This window comes from Medicago truncatula, chromosome 2 (genome assembly GCF_003473485.1).
Source record: "Medicago truncatula cultivar Jemalong A17 chromosome 2, MtrunA17r5.0-ANR, whole genome shotgun sequence".
Classification (NCBI taxonomy): Eukaryota; Viridiplantae; Streptophyta; class Magnoliopsida; order Fabales; family Fabaceae; genus Medicago; species Medicago truncatula.
The window spans coordinates 7,111,513-7,136,554 of record NC_053043.1 but is presented as its reverse complement, the minus strand read 5'-3'; the positions used below and the strand labels follow the sequence as shown (position 1 = coordinate 7,136,554).

The window sequence follows — 25,042 nt, the reverse complement described above, 5'->3', positions numbered from 1 at the left end:
TCATCTCAATTATGTTTTACAAATAATAGCCATTGTTAAAAAATCCAAGTATCTGGTTTGTGGCACACCATAATGTTAAACTTTGCTCTTAATCCGTATAAATTATATCTAACCAATTTTATTATTGTTACTGGCGGAAAGACGCCAGTGATTATTTTATTATGTTTGTTTGTATAATTTAGATTAAAAATTTAAAATTTTAAAATATTAATGAAAATTATTGATATATTGATTTATAAACAAAATATTGTCAAGACATATAACAAAAGTATTTTTGAACTCAACATATTTTAGTTTGCCTGCATATAAAATTAAGATAAAATAATGATCATTTATTGTTTATTCTAATAGTAATTAGTAACATCATAACATAAATGTATAAATGACATGTTATGTAAAAGAAACATTGTTATGCTTGCGATAAAAGAATATATTTAAAAACTATATTTTTCGTAAGGTCTTCATATTCTACTTCTATTTTCCCTTTATTTAATAATTAAAAAAAACCACGGTTCACTTTATATATAAAAAAAAAAAAAAATACGCTATCATAGTTTGTATAAACAATTATAAACCAGCAAAGTCAAATAATCCTTAAAATTAATTGTAAATAATTTAAATAATAATCACTTATAAACAAGCAAAGTCAAATATAATCCATAAAATTAATCGACTTTGATTAGTTGTAACATGATAGAAAAAGAAAAAAACTTAGAGGTTAATTCTGAATTCTGATGGAGAGAGCTCAAAGAGATTGAGAAAAACTAAACAATGCGGGAACCAAAACTAAACAATGCGAGTAATATTTAATATAGTGCTAACAAATCTTTTTCTAAAATATTTTGAGTCCTAATCTTTTTTTAGAGGATTTAAAGTCCAATTTTTAACATTATTTTTTGCTCACGTTTATTATTAATATTTTTTCAAAAGATTTAAAGTCCAATCTTTAACATTATTTTTTGCTCACGTTTGTTTCTAATATTTTTTAGAGGATTTAAAGTCCAATCTTTAATATTATTTTTTCCCTACGTTTGTTACTAATATTTTTTTAGAGGATTTAAAGTTCAATCTTTACCATTATTTTTTGCTCACGTTTGTTACAATTGATCAAAGGCTAAGGAAGAGTGACTTATATTAATAAAATAATATGGAAATACTGTTTGTTGTGGAGGTAATAAAATAATATAGAAATACTGTTTTTTGTGGAAGGGATATGAAAATACTTGGCAATCTTTGTCGGTTGTATTGAGGGGAACAACACAGATGTACAACATAAAATCGGTTGATAAAAAGGTAACATGAGTTTTTGTTTTGTGCTAGTTTTTTGTGAGTTTGATATGTGGATAACGGAGGTAAAAGAGGTTAACGAGGACGATTAGTGATATGAATTAGTAATCCATGTGTTATTTTATAATTGACTAACAGTAAGAACAGTTCATAAGAAATTGTGTGTAAGTTTTCTCCTTAAATTAAATTTATTCTTATCTATTTGTTACATGTGTTATTTGTATTTAAAATCAAGGGTATTTTTGAAAAGAAAAGTTCAACCCAAAAGTGTGTTGAAAGGGTAGTTTTCTTTATAAATAGTATTGGTCATGTTAACGTGTGCCCTAACGGCATATGTTAAGGAACCCAAAAAAGCAACTTTCCATTGAAATCCATGATATTTTAACTTTTTAGAAGTTTATTACACGACTTTTGATGCATATATTTCTATAATAAGTTCTTTAACATGTGCTCTTAAGGGCATAAGTTAATACTTACCATATAGTATAGATAAATGTTAAAGGTATTTTTGAAAAGAAAAGTTCAACCCAAAAGTCTGATGAAAAGGGTAGTTTTCTTTATATATAGTATATATTTTAGTATGTTTTGTATATTTTGTGAGATGCATTAGTCTCCTAAGGTCCTACTATCATCCTTGGAGGAAATTTGTAATGAGTTGGAAAAGTAAAATGTCCACTTAAAATAAATTAAAATAATAAAGTATTACACATTAAAAAACCTTTGCATAGTAAATTAATTAGAGAGATAAATATTTGACCCGTTGAGCGAGTCTTATTCTAGTTTAATTTAATCCAAAATATATGGATTCTGAATGCAACTAATTATTTTGATACTTTCGTGTTCAAGCTTATCGCTGCTAAAATAATTTATCTATTCATGACAAATGCAGTCAATCTTAGCTTCTTTTTTTTTTTTTTTTTTCTCTCTCTAGATTTTCTCATTCATTTTCTTCATTGAGGGGTGATTGTGTCATTTTTTAATATGGAATCAACCCTTCATCTTTTTCGCTCCTTTTGATCTAAATAAGCGATTTTCACTTAGATCTAGGTCTTTTCTTTTGTGATTTTGTTGTCTTGCAGGGTTATTTTGTTTGTCGTCTTGATGCAGCGTTTGAACTCTCATCTTAACGCGTTGTTCATTTCAACGTTACAGATCCAGATTCATGTGTATTTTGATCACTTTAATTCGGTCACATTATTGATAGAGAATTTACTGTTTTAGAGTTCGAACTTCACCCCTACATATATTACACATTGTCTCTATCAATTGAGCTAAGCTCACATGGACTCAACATTTTTTTTTGAAAAATTTAGCGAATTTGCATTTGATTACGGTATAGTCCACCAATTTAATTGAATGAATATTGTTTATTTTATTGAAAAATAAAGAAGAAAAAAAAACACCACCGTTAGCGTGAAAGAATGCCCACAAGGACTATTAGCAGGAATATGAATTAATAATTAATATTTTTTATAAGTTTATCATTCGAAAGATGAGTAATATAACTTCCTTATTGTAGTATTTGTTTTGTTAATTATAAAAATGTACAATAATCATAAGTATTTTTGTAACTAAAATGCAGTTAAAAATTTAAACAATCCTATGAAGAATACAAGGAATTTTTTCAACAAGTTAAAAGGAATATGGATTAATATTGCTTTTAAAAAACTGCCATTAATAATCATGCAAAATTTCACGTAAACCAGCATTGCATCAATATTGCTTTTCTAATGCTTCAGTTACTAAAGTTTAGTTTTAGATACATACAACAACACAATCAGAAGTATACAGACAGCTTCTTGCCAATACCATCCTGCATCAAGTTAACTTGCTCCAATAGTTTGCTTAATTTCTCAGCTTCTTTGGATGGTTTCCTACTCACTAAAGCTTCACTATTGCCATTGTTTATACCATATGTGCTAGCTGTGTTAATGTTAGGCAATTCATCAAGTCCAAGATTTCTTTCAGGATCCCTCGAGTTAGTAGTCTCGTAATCAAAATCCATTTGTTGAAGATGTTGAAGTGCTTTGGGCCTTGGCTGCATATCAATAGCAGGAAGAGGAGAGTTGCAGCAAACAACGATCATTTCATCTAGAGATGTATCCGGATGATAGGATGAGGATAAACATGCTTCAAAGCCCACATTTTGAAGAGCAACGTCATGATGACGACATTCAAAGATGTAAGCTGTGGAAACTTCCTTATCAGATAAACCCATTAATCGCCAATTAAAAATTCGACGAAAAATCATACCCCAATGTGGAATTACATGGTAGCTGGAGCCGCACAACTCAAGCCTAGCCCATTTCTGTGTTATTATGTGCACCTCCTGTTTTGCCAATGAAATATCCATCATATTACTAGTATGAGTCAGGTACTGGTACAAGCAATTCACAAGCTGTTTCTTCTGGTTCTCCATCTCCTGCCCAAATTTCGAACCTCTGGCCAACCAGGACAAATCGTCGTTAAAAGCAGGGAGCTTACAGTTTTGTAAAGCATAGATGATTGGTTGAGTCTTCAAATTTGAGCTCCATCCCAAAGTTGGCAAGTACCTTTTTACCATTCTACTATCTTCATCAAAAGACTTGTCGAGTAAACCAATCTCTGGACATGGCCAACCATCAGGATTTGAATTGGCAGCATCAACAATTTCCTGTATTGAACAATCCAAGGCTCTATTGAACAGAGAGATGCAATCATTAGGGCTCAACTTGGAGTTACTAATGATGTCCTGCACCCCTGAGAAGGAACTAATGTGTGTGTGAACAAGTTCTCGGATTTTCACGCAGTGAATGTTGGGCTGTGAGGGTGATTCACCTGCCAGCCACTGCAGTCCTTCTCTTAACTGTCTATCGCTGAAAAATCCATCCAGGGGCTTCATCTGCTGGTTTTCCCTGAGGAAAACAAGAAGAAAGCTACTAACCGGCAATTTATCAATGTCTTGAAGGCCCAGTTCATTGATTATATCAGAAGAGGAACCGTATGAGTCACATAGGATCAGTAGAGGTAAGCAAGCACCAGAGGGAATTGACATCAAAAGATTATGGAGATGAACTCTCTGATGTTTCCATGAGATGCTCTCAGACACTAGAAACAAAATTCCACTTGCCCCTGATACTACCTCATCTTGACTACCAACTGATGTATCTCTAATTACAGAGAGGCAGCAGGTAGGATCAATGTCCGTAGGACTAGGAATCCATTTCCTCCATATTACCAAGCCAGAAGATGAAATTGCCACATCATCATCATCGCTTGAAGGCGTGAACTTTGAGGTTAACCACAAACCTGCTTTTCCCATTTCATATGCACTGCTCTTCTGAGAGCATAAAATAATTTTCCAACACAAGCATTTAGCATCTGGATTTCTTCTGGCTAGTGTATCTCCAACTACATCAGAAACATTAAGTCTTGACCATGAGTTTTCCTGTTTTTCATATCTCTCCCTCATCATTATATCAATGTCAAACTTGTCAAAGTTACCAGGTTTCTGCATCAAAAAGAGAACCACAATAAATAAATCAAGTCAACAATAGCTAGTCATAAAAACTTCCTAATACAGCAGTTAGTGTTCATCAGTATGGAAGGGATGGCGGTGCACTGGTTCCAATTCTTGCATAAGAAGAATCCTGTATTGAACTGGGAAGGCCTGACTTTGGCTTTTGATCAATGGTTCGGAGGAGGAAATTTGGGAAATGAGTGATTATCTACTTTACACCAAACAAGCTATGTCGAGGAATATGTTCAAGACCTTCAAGGTGTTCGTGGCCCAAGCATATTCTACTCAGAAGAGCAACTACTCTGGTACTTTCTTGGAGGCTTGTACCTAGAGGTGAAAGGCAGAATAAGCCCCCATAACCCCAAACAAGTGTTTCAAGCAATCGACTTGGCGGATGAGGTTGAGGAAAAAAACTGACTATGATCAAGCATAGGGGATTTACAATTGCAAACTGCAAGCGCTGGTTCTCATTATCGCCATGGAGGGATCACTAGATCGGATTCCACATGGGCACCAATCCAATGGTAAAGGAAGGACAATTTCATTATCCCAGTCATATTATTTTTAAAAGGAACCTCCATTTGAAGCAATCATCTCTATTTCACTCCTATCCCCAATGCATCTACCCTAGTAAAGAGCACTTCACTGAAAATTCACAAAACTCTATCAAACTTACTTCTGTACAATATCGAACAGGGGGGCCCAATGTTAAGGAGTCCAATGCAGCATTTGATGCCAATTGCCTCTCTAACCGTAACATCCTTAATTTTGATACTCGTCTCCTCCATAACCTGACAGAGAAAACAAAAGGAAGAACAGAGTATATTATTATGTATAATGACATAAAAATAGCAATAAACAGGAATTATATGAGTTATTCATATGCCAAAGCCCTAAATTTGTGTAATGGAACAGAGCTTGAAAACCTTAAGAACAACTTCAGCTTGGCCTCGGCAACTTCTTCATCGTGACAACTTTCTCTAACTTCATGAATATTATCTTCGTGTTCTTCGTGAATAAACAGAGACTCGTCCTTGGATACACTCTGGGCCGCAGGAGGTGGCAAAGAAAAATTATTAGCTAATGAAATTTCTGGTGGAACAGTTTTTGGTATAATCTCCGATGGCCTGATATCGACATTAGAGTGTGAGTTTCTCTTTGGTGAGGCTCCAACATTGATATAAGAATTGGTACTCTTCAAGCTGCCAATTATTGTATGTTGCGGTTCAGGCATAATCTTAGCAAAAGGGAAGCTCAATGGTGATGAATGAGGACTAGCCATATCATAATCTTTCACACCATCCTGAACATCTTGCATTTTCTTAAATGCCTTTGCTGATTTACCATTCATCGCAGAGTAAATGGCTTTAGAGTCTGGGATTTCCTCATGAAGCTTTTGGACAGAACTATCGTTTTCAGCAGCTGAAACTGTCTGGGGCTCATGCTTGTATGCTTTCGTCGTCTGAATCATTTTCACAGTCTCACGAGGTAGTGATTCGGCATGAATTGAGGGTGAAAGATCCTCAACGATCTTCCCAGACCTTTTCATGTGCACGAGTTTGGAACACTTTCTGGGATATGCAGTATCAGCATTGAGAAACAGGCCTTCCTTAACCATGTATGGTTCTCCAAATGCTTTTATCAAGAACCCATGATACTCCAAAAGACCCTCTATGTCCTCATCCTAATTATAAAGACAAAGGTAATTAGTATAAGACAATGTTGATAAAAACATGCTAAAACAGATAAAAATGGAAGAAGACGAAAAATATGCAGCATTTGTCCACATCTATCCATAAAACATACCTCCATAGCAAGCCAATTAGCAACATGACCAACAGGAAGACCTTGGTTATACTGCAGACCACAATGTAGAGAAGCAAGGGCTTGGGTACGCAACTGATAAAAGTGGCACATAACATAAAGGTTAGGATTTCAAATCAAATGTAGCATTGTAGCTTGGTGACATAATTATCAAACCATAACCTATGTTGTCAATCCCGGATTGCGGAACGGAGAGGTCAACCCCAAAACTGGGACTGTGTTGCTCCAGACCGCTATTGACAACATGGTCCATAACTAAAGTGAACTTCATACATTCATTTCGAGTGATGCTAGCAGATTCAACATAAAATCAAATTGATTTTACTTCGTCATCCTTCTAAGAATTAAGCACTTTGAGACAAATATTCAAAAGAAAATCAGGCAAGAAAAATTGAAGTCTTCAAGCATAAAAATAGTCATATATTATTGCTTGGAACTGTGTATCGTGTAATTATTCTGCATCTGATCAGCTTAAGCAATTTCCTAAACTTTCCTCCAATGATTCAGTAAATGCGTGCTCAGTCTATACATGGCCGGCCTAATCTGTTTATGGAAAAGTACAATCATAGTGTCTTTGTTGAGCACAAAATAAAAGAATATCCAATACCTTTGCAAAGTGAGCATGCATTAGACATGCTTGAAGATAAGTTGCTTTTCTTGCAAGCCGAAAGAAAGCAATAAAATTACCCACTCTGCAAGCTCTGCAAAATAAAAAACAAAGAAATGTTAAACTGCAACCACGATAACAAAGTAACAACGTCTATGGGTATCACAACCTTGCAACATTGCGGGCGAACAGAACTTCTGGTGTCTGCCTTATCTCTGGAGCCATCTTAGCAAGATCAAGGGAGAGCTCTACAGGTTCAACCTAGCATAACTTGATCATTTCCTTAGATTTTGTATAGCAAATGAAACATTAAAAGGTCAAAAGCACTACAAAGTCTACTTACATTATAACCAGGGTGCTTATCCAATTTAAGAAGAGCATAATAGCCTCGAAACTCTTTTTCTGTGGGAATATCCACTCCTTTCTTTCTGTGATCATCATACAACTGGAACAATTCAACCGAAGCTTTGTTCATCTGTTCAATATTGAGGTGAGCGTCAAAGCCCTCGGTAAATCCCTCTCCTTTCTTATATTCACATAATTCATGCATTGCAATGATGTGTAATTTTATCTGAAACCAAGGAAATCAACATCTTCAAATTAGTGAAATAATCATCTGACACTGCTTTTTACAAAAGACGCATGCTATTGATGCAAATACAACAAATTATTCTACCAACAAATTAATATATATATTTGTTATTTGACTGTCTAAATCCATATAGCTTTTAATTAACTACTGATAACCTTGCTATTATCACTAAAGCAAGAGCAATAATCTGGCTTTTATATGCATTATTACAAGAAAAGAGTCTGTGCTAAATTTGGCACATATCTAGATGTTGATACTACATAAGAATTAGCCAATCAAACTGGAAAGTCAAGGTATCTAATACTTGCTGCATGTTAAAGTTATCGATAACAAGTATTAGCTGCAATTCCACATACATATGGCCTAAATAAAAGGACAATTTGGGTCTTGGTTGGCAATTGGCATTTGGCACGACAAATAGAGACGGACTCAGACAGCAGAACTTTATCACCAGCAAGATAAATACGACCATTCCAAACCGACCAGGAACTCGAGCGATAATTTCACGATGTTAAAATTTAATAAAACAGAAGGTATGAGTTTAAATATTTCTACATTTTAGGGTTCCAATAGCAGTTACATATTCTCATTAGTAAGAGGTCTCTATGAGGCTGATGGATTTTAAACTCGAGCTAATGGAAATGATACTAATAACACGGCTACAAGGATTCACCATCTGTTCCAGCATAGTAATAGCTCCTTGATTGAAAATGTGCTGCATTCTCAGGTCCATCCGAATTGCTCTCATCCTGTCCCACAAGAAGTTGTATATGCCAAGAAACCTCTCATCATAAGGCTGATCCAGCAAAGTTAGCAGATAACCGATTGTCTTCTTCAGGATGGGCATGGGCCGGATCAAGCTGGCTTCCCTCTCTGCTGTCCTAGTATACTGTCATGAATAAATACTGATTCAGGTTATTATTATAAATATTAAAAGTAATGTTCTTTCACAAGATAAACAAATAACTAGTATTACGAGAATCACCTTCTTAACTGCAAGACGTTTGCTGGTTACATTTCTGTCCCCACCCACACGTTCATATTGATCAAGATCCCCTTTCCTTTCACGCTCTCCCCTCTCTGACTCTGAAAAACAAATCAACTAAAAAGTAAATGAAAAAATTCTAAAACTTCCCATACAGTAGAAGAGTTATCACTTAGCAGTGTGAAATACCAGACAATAAAAAGGGGAAATTTTAGATAGCAAGACTTTTTGCCAGAATGAGTTGGCATGCTTATTAACCCTGGGATGGATGTGTAATCACAATCACTCCAACTTATTCCAGAACCACCCTTGACTCTAGGTGAATACTGTCAAAATTCTCGCTAAATTTTACAGGCTGTGTAACATCACTCTTCAAAGAAACTTCATAATGAAATTAACATTGGACTTCTTTCAAACAAGACTTTTCCAACCCAAAAACAAATAATGAATTCCAAATGCTTCTAGAAAGAAATCATTTCGGAGTTTGAATTATATAGGTCAGATAAAAATATAACAATTTCACAAGTTCACTGTAGTATTTTAAATCTGAGATATTTACCAGGACACATATCTGGACATAAGCCAATAATAACATTGGATGTTTCCCGGTCTTCATTATCAGAAACACCATGGCCATTTGTAAAGTCGGAAGCTGAATCCATTAAATTCCCTTCCGTATATTTCTTCTCTGACACAGACGCTGTATGGTCTGCAACATCATCATTATTAGGTTTGGATTTGCTTAACTCATCCTTGAAGCGTTCTAAACGTTTTGCCTTAGCTAACATTTCACTGAAAACACAACAAAAATAAAGATCCATTAAAAAATGAATTTAAGATAAAATACACACAGTGGAATTGGTGTTATTGCACCGAATGTCTTACTGTTCAGAGTTGTCTTCCAAGGAAGCAGAGTTTCCTTTAAAGGTTTCACTGGCTGAAAATGATGGAAGAGGTGACCTTGTCCTTTTCGGAGCAGTGGAGATGATGGGCCTGCTTCCAGCATCTTCGGAAACACTAACCGGCGAAGGTATTTGGTGAAGTTGAGATTGAGGGCTGGTCTTTAGAACATTTGATGTGCTTCCCAATCTAGCAGATATAGAAGGCCTGGAAGACCGACAAAAGTACAAAACAGGCTCAACAAATGCATATCTGTTTTATTTTCTACAATAGCAAAACACCCACTGATACCCCCAAGGTTAACTCATATTTTTTGAAACGCCAACAGCATTAACCTCAACACACATTGATAGTATAATAGCTTCCTTCTAAAGTTATAATAGACTTTCTGTGTGTTACTTCGCAACTCAACCACAACGTTACTACTTGTAACAAAAGTTCTCTCTCACACTCGATAAAGTTAATAGAATATGAGAAAAAATTAATTCTGAATATGAACAATGTTGATTATGATAAACTATCTTAAAGAGATTTGAGCTCTTATAGAAAGTAAAGAAAAGGAGTTAGTATAAAGTGATCTGATTTGTAAGATGATTTAGGACTTAGGAGGGGATGCATTTCCCTTGTTACAGATCATTTGAGAGAAATCACCTTTTTAACTAAAAAAAACATATTTTGGTGAATTTAATGTTATTTGTTTAAGCTGTTTAAATTAATCAAAATCTAAAAAATGATTTTTTTTTGGTGGTGTCCGGGGTTTGAGCCCCGGACCTTGCATATTATTATGCATTGTCCTTACCAACTGAGCTAAGCTCACGGGGACAAAATCTAAAAAATGATTTGTTTTTGCCTACCAAAATAGTACATATTGAAAAAAGTGATTTGGGTATTCAATAATTTAGAGATTTTTTAGAAAAGCAGAAATAGTTGTATTCGTTTACCATAATCAAAATCATTTTAGCATTGACTAAATAGGACTGGACTAACTAAATATTGAATCCTAACATACTTCTGTCAAACCTCTATTCAAAATTGTTTATACTTTATTCTAATACCACTACTACAACTACTAATAAGCCCCTGATCCAAATTTGTCAGATAAACTTCAAAGAGTGTGTTCGGATTAATGTTTCCAAATGTACTTTTGAGCAAACGTTATTTTGTAATTGTACTTTTAGTTAAAAAGGAGTTTTTTGTTCTAATGTGATTTATGTTTTAATACTTTTTTTTCAAACGCATATTTTACACAATGAACTTTGTTTGGATTATATTGACTGAAATTACTTTTAACTGTATATTTACCGAAAAGGGTATAAAATTAAAAGTATAATATATAAATATCATGTAGAAATTGTTCTCAAATATTTATTAAGTCGTTACACATCCTTTTTTATTTCCGGAAGTTGTTACACGTCCTCCACTAACTTTTTGAATGGCTCCGCTACTCTCTCTATATAAATACTATAATATAATTATTTTTTAGTAACTATAATATTATTATAAGCAAAGGAAATTGTTTTAAAATATAACGATAAAAAATACGAGCAGAGGATTTACCAAAAAAAAAAAAGGGCAAAGTAACTCTGGCTTCTTTGAGAAGCTTCTGGGCTTCCTCGAGAAGTTAAAAAAAGTAGAGCAAGTTTTGGATGAAAATGCCCTCTTGTTTCAGTCCAAGTTCATCTTTCTAATTTTTTCTCAGCTTTTATTCTGAAGACTTTGCGCTGACTAGATTTGCATTGGTAGAAATAGAGGAGGGTAGTTATGTTTTTAAGGTAAAATGGGAATATATTTTTCATTAAGTTCCAAACTGAAAATGGAAGAATGGAAAGTACCAACAATGTTACTTCTCGAATCGGACGTTTGACAGCAAAACGGAATTTTAAAAGAACCCAAACAAATAGTCAACTTACGTTTTCAGTAGCAAACTTATGTTTAGAGTTGCAAACACCTAACCAAACATGTTCAAAGTAACTACAAATAATAACTACATGAAAAGGATAAGCTAGGGGAAAAAAAAATCCATGGCATTACCTTCTAAAGTCCTTCTGAGCATCATTGAAATTCTCGTGTATGCTGGTAAATGATGAAGGAGGTGACCTAGTTCTCTTTGAACCTTGATTGTTAAATTCTTTTGTAAAACTAGGCCGATGGTTCTGAGAATCAATATATGGAGAGACTGGGGACTGGATTGGATGGATCGAAAAATTAGAATTGACAGATAGGCGGGCCTGTCCATCCAATGTGCTGGGAGCTAAAGTGGGCCTGTATAACAAAAATAGTGTAATCTAAGCAAACACCATGTCGAATTTCGGTATTGCAACAGATAGTAACAAAACCTTTCCCTACTAGTATGGTAACTGCATGGATCAATACTTAATAGTCACCATTGGAATTTTGGAAATAAAAAAATAAATACAACATGAGCATTACTTGACACAACCTTAAGTCAACAACATACAAGATTATCTTTAGAATAATGCAATACAACAGATAAGATACTCTACTCCTATTTCTAAAGATTGATGAGATGACTCAGAAGCAATGTTATTCATTATGGACTACATTGTGGCCTATGGCTAGAGCATTGCGGCCATAACGAACACACACAGAGTATACTTACAAAATTAATAGAGAAAAGAAAATAGAGAACCACTGAACCATGGGGACAGAGTCAGGTCACATGATGATTCAACAAAGAGGAAAAATAGAACGATAATATTCCACATAGAAAATCACAATAACAAAAAAGAAATAGAGAAGATAGAAGAAAAGACACACACACACGCACATGCATATTCACAGAACATAATAGGAGGAATAGAAATGAATGGAGAAAATAAGAAAGGAAAAAACTTAGCTACAGGGCTTAAAGCACTGCTCTTACGGTTCATTACTGAAATAGTGATGAAATGGGGTTGTACATAGTTTCTGGATGTTATAGACGGTTATTTAATTTTTATAGTTGAAAACAGTACGCACAGTATATAGGGCGCTGTACATAGTATAGTCCAATTAGAAAATAGGAAAACACAGAAACAAAGGGAGGAGATAAAGGAAGAGAAGATACAGTTTTGCCAGCAAAAGGATATGCCTCAAATACTGAGTTTGCCAGACATGGGTCATTTGACCAGAGGTTTGTAGGTGAGAGATGACAGGGACGTGCACACGAGAGATGGAAGAGATGTGTGCAGTGAGTTAGATGTAAAACGGAATTTTAGGGTCTAAAATTGGTTATATGTGTGTTATCCTTTTTTCCTTTTTCACCCCACTTTTTCCCTTTATTTTTAAGTTGGTTTCACCACCATTTCTGCCATGGCATCTGTGGGTGGCATCCCACCATCAAGGAAATAGTGGCTGCACAAGAAAAGCATCCACACCATGGCCTAAGAACAGCATTTCATCACAAAACAGTCACACCATTAATAAAAAGGAACCGTGCACAGGAAAAGCATCCATATCATGGCCTAAGAACGGCATTTCATCATAGCCACACCATTAATAAAAAGGAATCGTCATTAAATGGTGATCTGTGATTATCAGGCCAAAATCTAGATGAAGCAAATGATATGCAATGAACGTTTGGAAAATAACAAAAGAAAAAGAGGAAACAAAAATTGCAGATCCCATAAATTACCTATGTTAAAGCATCTAAATGTACAACCTGACGAAAGCATGAAAGCACTTCCGAATCACAACAAGAGTAGCAATCATGCAGCAAGGTTCGAACCAACTACTGGTGTTGAAATTAGAACATGAATGTCATGCGTGTAAAAGACATGTCCGTGAAGAACAAATAATTTTATAGATCAAAATGCAACATTTCATAATTTACATATATGGTTTGTCAAAAAAAGTTTTTTACATGTATGGATATTTAAGAAAAACTTCTATTTTAATTTTTTGGTTCCTGAATGCACATAGAGATACCTAACCAATAGAAATACATTGAAGGAAGAGGGGGTATAGAGTATAATCTGAAACTTACTGCTGAATAGGAATAGAAGGACCTTGAAAATTCTGAACAGATGATTGATGATTCAAGGGCACCAAAGGAGGTGATTGTGATTTTAGAGGAAGCAAGTGACCGTGCTCCTCCGTAAGCAAATTTGGGGGGCTACAGCAATCAGCAGAAAAACACAAAGTGAAGCCTCAAATAAATAAGTAGAACGAAAAAGATAATGCCACCGGGGAAGACAGTTTGAAGTAAATATAAAAGATTAATAGCTCAAAGGATGTAAACAGAAGACTAACAAAACTAAAATGATTTTCCTAGGCCAGATCCAGAATATCAAAATGAATCTATTATTGAAAAATGTTCATGATAAAAATAAATATAAACAAGGTAACCAATATAATTACTTATAATCCAGCCTGCATAACAGAAGTTTAGTCGTATATAAAAGTTATCTTTTATGCATATGATAATTCAATCAAATGAGGAAACACCAATGCAAAGGCCCTGGTACATAACAAGTTTAATCAAGAAATAATATACTATTGAAGACTATATTATCTTACTTATTTTTTAGAACAGTTTGACTTGGGTCCCTCAAATCATCAATATCTGCATATGATATAGGAGAACGGGTTCTTTCGCGTGGAGATGTATAGACTCTGGCTGTAACACCGGTCATGGAATCATCAATATCCGCGTATGATATAGGAGGAGAACGGTTTCTTTCGAGGTGTGGAGATCTATAGACTTTGGCTGTAACACCAGTTGCAGAACCACGCGAAGCAACAAGTGTTGTGGCTGAAGTGCGCCTTTGAGAAGGTTGGGGACCCAAACCTTTATGGAACAGATTCTGAGCATCATTCCAACCAGGAGGTTCAATGGAGCTGAATGAAAATACAACCTATAATCAATGTACTCGCAATGAAATGTCTATCAAGGTAAACAGTGAGTAGACAAAATTTTGCTGAACAAAGGTTAAAACTAAGTTATTTACAATGAAAAAATGGTTGCTAAAAGATGCACCTTTTTTCTCAAAACTCATGGAGCGTCTTTCTTTTCGTATAAATAGAAAAAACAGAAGTGAACACCAAAATGATTATCGTCAATAGGGTACATATAATTGCTGGGATTTTACCCCAATTATTGAATGTCATTGTGACCAATCACCACACTATTTTAGCTTCCTATTCTTGTATGACAGCACATAACTGGTTTTTTCCATAGCAGTATTTTCAGGGTTAAACTCACTGAGGAAGTTGTTACATAGATGTAAAGTTAACAAGAAGATTGTATGAAACCACATACAACAAAAACAAGAACCAATTTCTAGGTCTTCATCTACCTCTAGTGATTTGACTCATTTCCAATCATAATCTTACCACACATCAAACACAAAATCAAGTATATGCAATAAAATCGAAAACAAATAGAGGCTAGCTAATTGATTCAAATTCGAAATGAACGTACCTGTGTGTTGAAGGAGGAGGGGGACGAGAAAAACCAAAAAAGGGACGAGTATTGGGAGGTCCACCGGCGGGTCCAGAACGCTGATCAAACCCGGTATAATTCGGCATCTCCTTCTTCTTCTTCTATAGTCGCATTCGCATTAATTAATTTAGAGTTGCGGTAATGGCTATGAATCGTCGCAAAGAGAGAAGAAAACCCTATTCAAAAACCAAAGCTAGGAAAATATTAGAGATCCAGTATACTATACTAGTACCTAAAATAATAGTAGTAATTGGGTTAAATAAGATTTTATTGTTATAAATATATAAATATGTTTTATTTAGTTTTTAATTTATTTTGTAAGTTTTTCAAATGTTTTCCATCAACTCCGTGCATATATATTTTTAAGTGAACTCGTAGATATAACTAAATTATTGAATGAATTTTTAACGACATTTTAAGAACATTATAAGCGTATTTCTTACAAAAATTTAGACTCTTTTAAAAAAGTTTAATTAAATATGAATTTAGTGAACGTCAATTGCAACAAAGATTTTTATAACGTAATAAACATGACTGCAACAATAATTTAAAATTTCATAAGATAAACATGAGTTTTTTTTCCGACGCATGAGTCTATTTTAAAATATGAACAAAGAATGATGATTGCAAATATTTAAAGGTTCGTTTGAAAAATATATATATATATATATATGGACAAAAATAATTTAATCACACATAAAAATGACGATTTATGTCATATACACCGAATGACTCTAAAATGTTTAGAATGTGAATCAATTATAACCGTCAAATTATCATAGATATTCAACTTTTATATTAACCTCCTCCAAAGTCATGCACATGAATGTCTTTTTTTTAGGGAACCATGCACATAAAAGTTTACAGTGTACTGATAATTTAAGTAAAATGTTTTATACAGTTATTTCAATGTCTCTATATATGATTATTCTTTTATATAAGAAAATGCACCATATCAACAAACATTCCTTGACAAAAAAAAAAAACATTCAAATGAAATGAAAGATAGATTGAATTCTTATGCATTAAATAATATGTATTCACGAGTAATGGGAGATAAATTGAAAAATCAAAACACTAATGTCAACCTTAGACATGAACTAACATAAACATTCAAAATCATTTTTATCAAAGTTTCAAAGATGGGGGTAAAAATAAATGCATTGGAGTATAGAAAGCAATTACGGGTCCTTTTGGGCTTGTTTGCAAGTCTTCTAGAAAAACAATCGAGCCAATTGCGGACGTGCCACGTGGATCTAGCTCTCGTCCTGTTCGTTCCCCAATTTTCCGTCCAAGTTCATTCTCAACCCCAAAATCTTGTCTTGTAACGCTCACAAATTTTAATTTACATGATTCAATTTGATCCCTATAAATTCCTTTAGCACACTCAACTTCTTGTTTCACACATCGAAATCGAAGTCAATGGCATCAACAACATCATCCATTGAGAAAAGTGAAGAATGGAGAGCCATTCTTTCACTTGACCAGTTTCACATCCTCCGCCAGAAAGGAACTGAGTAATTATTTCTCAATCTTTTCCTCATCTTCTTCATTTTATATTATAAACTTATCATATTTATAAGTTTAAATCAGATTATGGTAAAAATCAAATGTTTTTAATAATCCAATGATTATGATTACATTGACGGCGTATATGAATTATATCATTTATGTTTATGTTTTAAAACATGTTTTGATTGGTTGGTATGTATATGGATGTCATTAACATTTGTGGTGGATGACATTGATAATATAATCATACATGATAATAGATCTTTATGCAATGAAATTAGATTACGAGTTGAATGATCACATTGCAGATTGAAGGGTACTGGAGAGTACAACAAGTTTTATGAAGAAGGGGTTTACAATTGTGCTGGATGTGGAACTCCACTTTATAAGTCTTCTACCAAATTTGATTCTGGTTGTGGTTGGCCTGCTTTCTTTGAGGGTTTCCCCGGAGCTATCAATCGCTCTGTAAGCATTCTATGCTATGCTTGTTTACTTACAGTGCTCTTGTTAACCATGATAACGTATATGTATTTTTGTGATAATAATGGAACTTAATTTACCCATTTTCAGCCTGATCCAGATGGTAGGAGGACTGTGATAACTTGTGAAGCATGTGGTGGGCGCTTGGGTCATGTATTCAAAGGAGAAGGGTTCAAGGTTCCAACTGATGAACGCCATTGTGTCAACAGTGTTTCTGTCAAATTTATTCCTGGAAATGCTACTTCTTTCATATGAAACATTACTTTACAATGAATTAGAGGTGTTAAGTGATATAAACTCTAGCTTGTAGTCTTGTTTGGTGGTTCCAAAACAGCTATGGTTATAAGGTTGAACCACTGAGCACAGTTTAGACTGAAATTAATAAAATTATTTTCTTACCTATTGTACTCTTGTTTGTGATCATGGCTTTTTGTTGTTTGATAGGGGGAAATGGATTTTGTAGGATTGATAGGTATGTGCAACGGTGAGAGTGACATATAACATATGGCTAATCTTTTTATCTTGTTATTTTCTGCGTGGTATGTCCTGCAAGAAATTAAAACCACATGCGGTCTCCGAAAATAAATTTGTGTTTAAGCATGCATCTCTACTCACGTTAGAGTTTTTCCGTTTTTGATAAGTTCACGTCATAAAATATTAGACATGTAAAGAAGCACACACAAAATTGACATTTACAGAATAAATTAAAATTGGTTGTATACCCTGAAGCATATGTGGACTCCAAAATTATGTGATCTATGATGCAGAAGTACGGAAATGGTGAGATACAATGTTTAAAAAAGTGCGGAAGCATCAATGAAAATATGAGTTTTACATAACACAAATTAATATTATATCATAGCTTATGCACATTGACATGAGTTTATTTTAATCAAATGGATAAACAAAGCTCAAATACATAAATTATATTATATTCCCCTAAAAAAAACATTATATTAATATGTGAGAAAACTACAAATAACAATCAAATTGAAATAATGAGAAAAAAAGGATTATTGTAGAATACCTTATGGCTTATGCACATAGATACCGGATAGTACCTGCTATGGATATGTCACCATTTGACAAGTACCCAATAGGCCAATACCCATGGTACATCACTATTCACTACACATTGTACTCAGTATCATACATGTATCCAACATTTACTCATGGTTCTTCAAAGTATGTCATACTCTACATTGTACTCAACATCGTACATTTACACGTACTCATGGTTCGAAGTATGTCATACATTGTACCCAATAATAGTGATTTTGTTGCTAATGTTAACACTGTAATAATTACTTTCTCTGTTTAATACTTTTACTATTTACTACTTTTAACCATTTTCACAGTGTGTGTTTGATACTGCTATTACTAACTAAAATCACTCTTACTAACTAAAATCACTCTTATGTTAGTATACATAAGAGACTGGTTTCACCTTTATCGCTGCTTAACTAGCCATTATTATATTGAGAGTAAACATATTAAACCATATCAAGTCAAGAGGCCAACATGCTGAAGTTAGAATTATGCAATTCAAATTATTTAAAGAAAAATCAAGACGAGAGGTTTACTACTACTCTAACCTCAAAACTAATCATTGGTATTTCCTACCGGAAGCACTATTTATTTATAGATCTCTGTACAAACTTCTCATTCCAACCAAGTTCAATTCCAATCACTTTCAATTGAATTATAGCAAAAAAATATTCATGCTAATTGATGGAAATGGTAGTATATGTGTACAAAAATGTGCCACCATGAACAATGGCTAGGAAGAAAGTAGAGGACCTCATAACTAACTAAAATCTTCATCCCTTATGAACTGTCACTTCCTGTTTATTTTTCTTTCTGTTTTCAGAGCATTCCCTCAAAGCTTGTATTTCTGTCAAAAGATCAGCGATTCACAAAATTACAATGGTTTCTTTTAATGCAAAATTAATAATGGCTAGTTTAAACATAAGCAAGGCATTCAAACTTTCTAGATATAATAGTAATTCAGTATTTAATAAAATAAATTAAAAAAAAACCTCCAGATGAATAGACTCTAAAAAATTGGCTTGGACGACACTCAATCCAACAAAACAGATTGTTAGGCGTGAAAATAAACACATTTTCAGATTTTATATCTCCCCGTCGTGGAGGAGGATCACGATAGCAAGATAATAAATAGACTGTGGGTTTGTAAGGACAAGCAACTTAATTAAGTTTTTATCGTTTATGATATAAGTCCTGTTTGGATAAACAACTTATTTGCAGCTTATAACATAGATGTTTATCACAATAAACGCTTATGTATAAGTTATTTCTATAGAACAATAAAATAAAGTTAAATTATTTTTTGTATAAGTTATAATCTATTATTATAAGCTATCTTGGAAAACTTATGAAATTAAGTGGAAAACACCTTGTGTCATAAGTTATTTTCATAAGTTCTTTCAAACAGTATCACAAAACTTATGTAAGTATATAAGCTCCAACAAGTCCATAAGCTTTTATGTATAAGCAATTTTTATAGCAAAAAGATAATAATGCCAAACTATCTTTTACATAAGATACCTTACGAAGTATATCATAAGCCTTTTCCCTTAACTCTTCCAAGCAGTCTCACAGGTATTTATCTCATTAGATAAGCTCAAGCAAGCCAATTAAATACAAAAATGGCTTGTAACGTAAACTCTCTCACTTATAAACACTTCATTGGATTTGAATTAAATATTGTAATTTTATCATGTTCAACAATCTCATAAAATCAACTAAAAATTCATTAATACAGAAGAATTATACCTGTTTGGCTTTCTTTCCAGTTCCTGCTACTACGAACAATGTAATCCTGATAATTAATTGGAAAAAAAATCAGCCAAACATCAATGAATAATTTTTTTAGGGGTTTAGGGTTATGGGAAGATGAAGAAGAGAATGAAGTTACCTACCTGCATCAAGAGATAGAGAGAAGAACACTCATCGAGCTGCTTGACGTTCTCATCGTCGTCTTCTGCATCGCTCTTGTGAAGTGGTGCTTGCGGTGGGACCAGCTTCGCTTCATTTGCGTCCAGTGGTTGTTGCTCCATTTTAACGGCTTCTGCAAAATGATCAATAAACCTTACAAAGGGAGCAAAAGCTCAAACTAGCATGTATTTGATGTCCTTAAAATTTATGTCCCTAAAAAGTTTTTCTTACATTGTACTATTATTATTCATTGTTCTACAAACTGAACTAAGCTCACGAGGATATACATAATTAATCTTTTACATTGTATAAGTTTTAATTTAAATCGGTCATTTATGTGAGTAAAAATATGAAAGCATCAGTCCTCGTGAGATTAGCTCAGTTGGTAAAATCAATACATAATATATGCAAGATACGGTGTTCGAATCCAGCCACCACAAGAAAAAAAGATAAAAGCATCAAGCAAGTGGTCTACGAGTGGAAAAAAGATGAAGGTTTGGACCAGCAATATTAATATCACACTCAAGGTTGAAAAGTTTTAGAATGGTCCCAAACGTATTTCTTGCGTGAACCCTCCAACTCGTGTGAAAGAGGTATTGGTAATTCGGATTTCAATTCAAAAGTAAATAAAGTCTATCGAAAATTTGTTTCGTTTATGAATTAAAGTTAAATTACCATTAACCATTTAAATTAAATTACTTATGTATAATCCCAAATGAATCAAAATATCATTGAAGTTATGGTTTTCCATTAATATATTTTCATCCCTCAAATAAATTTTCTACTGACAATTTTTTTTATCTATAACAATATACTCCATCCGTTTTAAAATGAGTGCCGTTTTATCAAAAAAATTGTTTCAAAATGAATGTCATTTTCACTTCCCAATGCAATAATGACTTTTTCTTTTTAAATGTACCCTTCAATTAATACTATATACACTACTTTCAAAGTATTCTTTTTTCTTTAATAAAAAATGGTTTTGATCAACGAGAAACTTAACATTACATTGTTTCGGCTAAGTGAGTAGGGAAAAGATGGGTGAGTGGGTTGGACTGAGTCACTGTTTGGGTTGAGTTGATCGAGAGTTTCTCTAAGCATGTGAAAAATTGGGACGAACACATAGAAACCAAACACATATTTTTGTAGTTTTCGATTTAGGTTGATTTAGTTTGCAGTTTTCTATTTGGTTGATTCAATTTTGAACACTGCTATATCAAAATAAGTTTTGTTAAAACACAAAAAAAGAATATTTAAATGATACGCATAATTAATTTCACACCGAGAATTAATGAAAATCCCCTATCCTGCCACATCACCTCACTTTTGTAAGGCTAATTAGAAATGAATAGTGTAACATACAAACATGGTGATATCTCAATATAAAAATATTTCAAATTGAAAATGTGTACCTATTAAACTCTAAAAACCCATCAATGACCCATACACAATTTTTCTCTTATTTTATCTAAATTAAAGTTTTAATCCTCCATTTCGAAAATTAAGTTTTTTTTTTAACCTCATCATCCGACTAATTTTTAAGTTTTTTTATGACATCATTAATCATGACAATGACATAGTTGCGTTGAGATTGATCATGCATTGCCATCCAACCTAATGATGATGCTTAGTCATTGCCATGTCATTAATTGCAATGTTAAATCACCAAAATAAAAAAAAATCTAATTTTGGAACTAAAATTTGATTTTACTTTATGTTAATTCATAAGTTTTCACTAACGAAATCCTACATTGACAAACTTATGAGTAATATATAAAAGTTTGTTTATTTGCATAAGCTCAAAAATAAAACAATACAAACGGCCCTTGATAGTTTGTACAAGAGATGGATAAATTTATTTGAGATAGCCAAACAAAGTGTAAAAAAGATTTAACTTATATCATAAAAATAAAAAAATTATAAATACAATAGTTTAAATGATGGATAAAATTGAAAGGAAAAAACTATACTAAAATTTAACTTTTATAAGGATATTTGAGAAATTTCATTTAAAGAATTTGTTAGAAAAAAAAAATCATTTTTCTTGTGCCAAAAAAAGAAAAGAAGAAATACTCATTTTTTTTTGTATATAATTAATAATTATGCATCTCATCATGATGACCTTACCAATCGAAATTAGATCTAACAAGAAACAACTAACTTCTATAACGGTAACTAACCACGATTATAACTTAGAACATTCATTAAAATATGAGATCATGTTTAATACTTTACTGTATTTTGGACGATATTATCATCGATAACGATATGTAGCTAAAATGACATAATTCTCATCTATATTTTTATTAGACCAAATAATAATTATTGATATATACTTTTTGACCAAAATATTATTGAAATATTCTCAAAAATCATAATTTTGACTTAATATAACTTTTTATAATAACCATGATGCTAACCTAGTTACTATAGTGGGTAAGGGGCATGTATATTCCCATTGCTTATAAGGCTATTAAAGCCTCCCCAAGCTCAACACACAGCACAAAAAAATAAAATAAACAGAGGAGAAAGAAAAAAAAAACAATAAAAACCTAAAAAAAACATTGATTTTTCTTTCTGATTCTCCGATGTTCTAAGATCGATCTTACGTTTGATTGTTTGTCAATTTTCTTCAATCGGGTATGTATCGGTTGATTCAAATACTGATTATAGAACTCTGAATTTTTCTTCAATTGGGGATCTTCTGGGAATTGAATTTACATTAAAAATGAAATTTTTAGATCGATTTATTGATCTGTGATTGACTTTGAAGATTTGTTATGTAATTGAATTCAATTGGGTAGTTTCAGTTTTTATTTTTTTTCAACTGGGTTTGCTCTATTGAGATTACTTGTGCATGTTTTTGGGCAGTGTTATGAATATTAATTTTCATTGTTTTTTTAATCTGATTGTTTCAGGAAGTTATTCAACGTAGATTGTATTACTGAGATTTAGAGGTAATAAATTTTCACTTCTTAAATTCATATACAATGCATTATCTTATAATCAAGTGTTAGTTATTAGTTATTACTCATACTTTTTTTTGCTCCCTTTTTGTTCATTGATAATGCTATCAAATTTGTTGTGAATTTACGTTGTTGATTTTCATTTTGCCATTACGTTTTGATAGTACTTGGTTTTGGAATCAGTGGATTTTGACTGCTTGTGAATTGATGCCGGATAAAGTTATGAATCATGATGAGTGTGTTCATAAGTTTTTACTTTTTTTTTTTTGTTTACTAGTGTGTATGCCGTGCGATGTACGGATCAATTATATGAGAGAAATAGAAATCTTAACTTGTATTGTTCACATAATTAATATATGTAATTTTCTATTATGAATAGGAATCTTGTATTTTCTTCTTATTAGCTACTTGTTTCACACTTCGAAATCGAAGTCAATGGCATCAACAGCATCATCCATTGAGAAAAGTGAAGAAGAATGGAGAGCCGTTCTTTCACCCGAGCAGTTTCACATCCTCCGCCAGAAAGGAACTGAGTAATTATTTCTCAATCTTTTCCGCTTTTCCTTCTTTTTATATTATATATTTATCATATTTATTCAATGAAATAACCATACATGATAATAGATCTTTATGCAATGAAATTGAATTACATGAGTTGAATGATCACAATGCAGATTGAAGGGTACTGGAGAGTATAACAAATTTTATGAAGAAGGGGTTTACAATTGTGCTGGATGTGGAACTCCACTTTATAAGTCTTCTACCAAATTTGATTCTGGTTGTGGTTGGCCTGCTTTCTTTGAGGGTTTCCCTGGAGCTATCAATCGCTATGTAAGCATTCTATGTTATGCTTGTTTACTAATTTTTTATTTATCCATAGAAATTGAACTTGGTGAATGATATTTAAAATGTTGCTTGTTAACCATGGTATCATATATGTATTTTTGTGTTAATAATGGAACTTAATTTCCTATTTTCAGCCTGATCCAGATGGTAGGAGGACTGAGATAACTTGTGCAGCATGTGGTGGGCACTTGGGTCATGTATTCAAAGGAGAAGGGTTCAAGGTTCCAACTGATGAACGCCACTGTGTCAACAGTGTTTCTGTCAAATTTATTCCTGGAAATGCTACTTCTTCCATATGAAACATTATTTTGTAATGAATTAGATGTGTTAAGTGATATAATTTCTAGCTTGTAGTCTTGTTTGATGGTTCCAAAACAGTTATGATTATAAGGTTGAACCATTGAACACAGTTTAGACTGAAATTAATAAAATCCTTTTCTTACCTATTGTCCTCTTTTTTGATATTATGGCTTGTTTGATAGGGGAAATGGATTTTGTAGGATTGATAGGTCTGTGCAACGGTGAGAGTGACATATAAACATAACATATATATGACTAATCTTTTTATTTTTTGCTGTGGTTTGTCGCACGCACCTCAACTCACCTCAGAAATTTTTCCAAAAAAAACACACACATGTTTAGAATAAATTAAAATTGGCTGCATACTCTGAAGCATGTGGACTCCGAAATTCATGTGATCTATGATGCAGAAGTACGGTAATGGTTATGAGATACAACATTAAGTGCGAATACATACATCAATAATAAGAACATGAGTTTTACATAACACAAATTAAGTTGCTCACTCAATTCACAGCAAACATCACAATGAAAATTTAAAAAGTCAAAATTGTGTTAGTTTTTTTTTTAATAATCAAATATATAAACAAAACTCAAATACATAAATAATATTATATTATTTTTATATTAGGCTTAATACATCATTTGGTCCCTTAACTTATTTTTGGATTTCATTTTGGTCCCTTAACTATAAAGTGTCTCAATTTGGTCCCATAACCGTTTACCTTTTTGGTCCTTTCCGTTTGTTTTTTAATGTTTACTATTTTTGATATTGTTTCAACCATTCGATTGCAAGTCCATTGTATATCACACTCAACCACCAACATCTAATTTTTTCCCAAG

At 32.9% G+C, this 25,042-nt stretch overlaps 4 protein-coding genes across 7 annotated transcripts; 2 read left to right on the top strand and 2 right to left on the bottom strand.

The window, feature by feature from the left end:
• Window positions 1–2,941: 2,941 nt before the first annotated feature.
• On the bottom strand, window positions 2,942–15,371 carry LOC11441873 (SAC3 family protein B). 2 transcript variants are annotated; one of them, XM_003594020.4, is made up of 15 exons: window positions 15,117–15,371; window positions 14,213–14,533; window positions 13,680–13,808; window positions 11,726–11,956; window positions 9,680–9,901; window positions 9,354–9,586; window positions 8,795–8,895; window positions 8,483–8,698; window positions 7,561–7,788; window positions 7,387–7,478; window positions 7,218–7,311; window positions 6,593–6,685; window positions 5,713–6,470; window positions 5,463–5,577; window positions 2,942–4,777 (listed from the first exon to the last, which is right to left on the bottom strand). In XM_003594020.4, the coding sequence occupies exons 1-15, from the start codon at window positions 15,221–15,223 to the stop codon at window positions 3,065–3,067; spliced, it is 4,653 nt and encodes a 1,550-aa protein (XP_003594068.2). In that variant the 5' UTR covers window positions 15,224–15,371; the 3' UTR covers window positions 2,942–3,064. The 2 variants fall into 2 exon arrangements, with proteins under 2 accessions (XP_003594068.2, XP_024633139.1); XM_024777371.2 differs by having other exon boundaries at window positions 14,213–14,550; window positions 15,117–15,247.
• Window positions 15,372–16,449: 1,078 nt separating this feature from the next.
• LOC11439810 (peptide methionine sulfoxide reductase B5) lies at window positions 16,450–17,531 on the top strand. The gene is made up of 3 exons (XM_003594019.3): window positions 16,450–16,654; window positions 16,958–17,114; window positions 17,220–17,531. Exons 1-3 carry the CDS (start codon window positions 16,560–16,562, stop codon window positions 17,382–17,384), a joined length of 417 nt encoding a protein of 138 aa, XP_003594067.1. The 5' UTR covers window positions 16,450–16,559; the 3' UTR covers window positions 17,385–17,531.
• A 1,189-nt stretch (window positions 17,532–18,720) lies between these two features.
• LOC11441942 (uncharacterized) lies at window positions 18,721–20,302 on the bottom strand. The gene is made up of 3 exons (XM_003594018.4): window positions 20,072–20,302; window positions 19,926–19,971; window positions 18,721–19,023 (listed from the first exon to the last, which is right to left on the bottom strand). Exons 1-3 carry the CDS (start codon window positions 20,207–20,209, stop codon window positions 18,950–18,952), a joined length of 258 nt encoding a protein of 85 aa, XP_003594066.3. The 5' UTR covers window positions 20,210–20,302; the 3' UTR covers window positions 18,721–18,949.
• A 2,238-nt stretch (window positions 20,303–22,540) lies between these two features.
• On the top strand, window positions 22,541–24,345 carry LOC11439809 (peptide methionine sulfoxide reductase B5). Of its 3 annotated transcripts, none has more exons than XM_024775773.2 (5): window positions 22,541–22,727; window positions 23,006–23,044; window positions 23,486–23,586; window positions 23,728–23,884; window positions 24,034–24,345. In XM_024775773.2, exons 3-5 carry the CDS (start codon window positions 23,489–23,491, stop codon window positions 24,196–24,198), a joined length of 420 nt encoding a protein of 139 aa, XP_024631541.1. In that variant the 5' UTR covers window positions 22,541–22,727; window positions 23,006–23,044; window positions 23,486–23,488; the 3' UTR covers window positions 24,199–24,345. The 3 variants fall into 3 exon arrangements, with proteins under 3 accessions (XP_024631541.1, XP_024631540.1, XP_003594065.1); XM_024775772.2 differs by having other exon boundaries at window positions 22,542–22,727; window positions 23,458–23,586; XM_003594017.4 differs by having other exon boundaries at window positions 22,542–22,727; window positions 23,433–23,586.
• Window positions 24,346–25,042: the final 697 nt, after the last annotated feature.

Excerpts from the sequence above, each read along its gene's own strand:
- LOC11441873 (XM_003594020.4), bottom strand. The coding sequence starts at position 15,223 with ATGCCGAATTATACCGGGTTTGATCAGCGTTCTGGACCCGCCGGTGGA. Across the intron at positions 8,699-8,794 it reads AACGTCTTGCAGTTAAGAAG|TATACTAGGACAGCAGAGAG; the intron begins GTGATTCTCGTA and ends TATTCATGACAG. Across the intron at positions 7,312-7,386 it reads TTCGCCCGCAATGTTGCAAG|AGCTTGCAGAGTGGGTAATT; the intron begins GTTGTGATACCC and ends TTTATTTTGCAG.
- LOC11439809 (XM_024775773.2), top strand. The coding sequence starts at position 23,489 with ATGGCATCAACAGCATCATCCATTGAGAAAAGTGAAGAAGAATGGAGA. Across the intron at positions 23,587-23,727 it reads CTCCGCCAGAAAGGAACTGA|ATTGAAGGGTACTGGAGAGT; the intron begins GTAATTATTTCT and ends ATCACAATGCAG. Across the intron at positions 23,885-24,033 it reads CTGGAGCTATCAATCGCTAT|CCTGATCCAGATGGTAGGAG; the intron begins GTAAGCATTCTA and ends TCCTATTTTCAG.
- LOC11439810 (XM_003594019.3), top strand. The coding sequence starts at position 16,560 with ATGGCATCAACAACATCATCCATTGAGAAAAGTGAAGAATGGAGAGCC. Across the intron at positions 16,655-16,957 it reads CTCCGCCAGAAAGGAACTGA|ATTGAAGGGTACTGGAGAGT; the intron begins GTAATTATTTCT and ends ATCACATTGCAG. Across the intron at positions 17,115-17,219 it reads CCGGAGCTATCAATCGCTCT|CCTGATCCAGATGGTAGGAG; the intron begins GTAAGCATTCTA and ends ACCCATTTTCAG.
- LOC11441942 (XM_003594018.4), bottom strand. The coding sequence starts at position 20,209 with ATGGAGCAACAACCACTGGACGCAAATGAAGCGAAGCTGGTCCCACCG. Across the intron at positions 19,972-20,071 it reads CTCTCTATCTCTTGATGCAG|GATTACATTGTTCGTAGTAG; the intron begins GTAGGTAACTTC and ends ATTAATTATCAG. Across the intron at positions 19,024-19,925 it reads CTGGAAAGAAAGCCAAACAG|AAATACAAGCTTTGAGGGAA; the intron begins GTATAATTCTTC and ends ATCTTTTGACAG.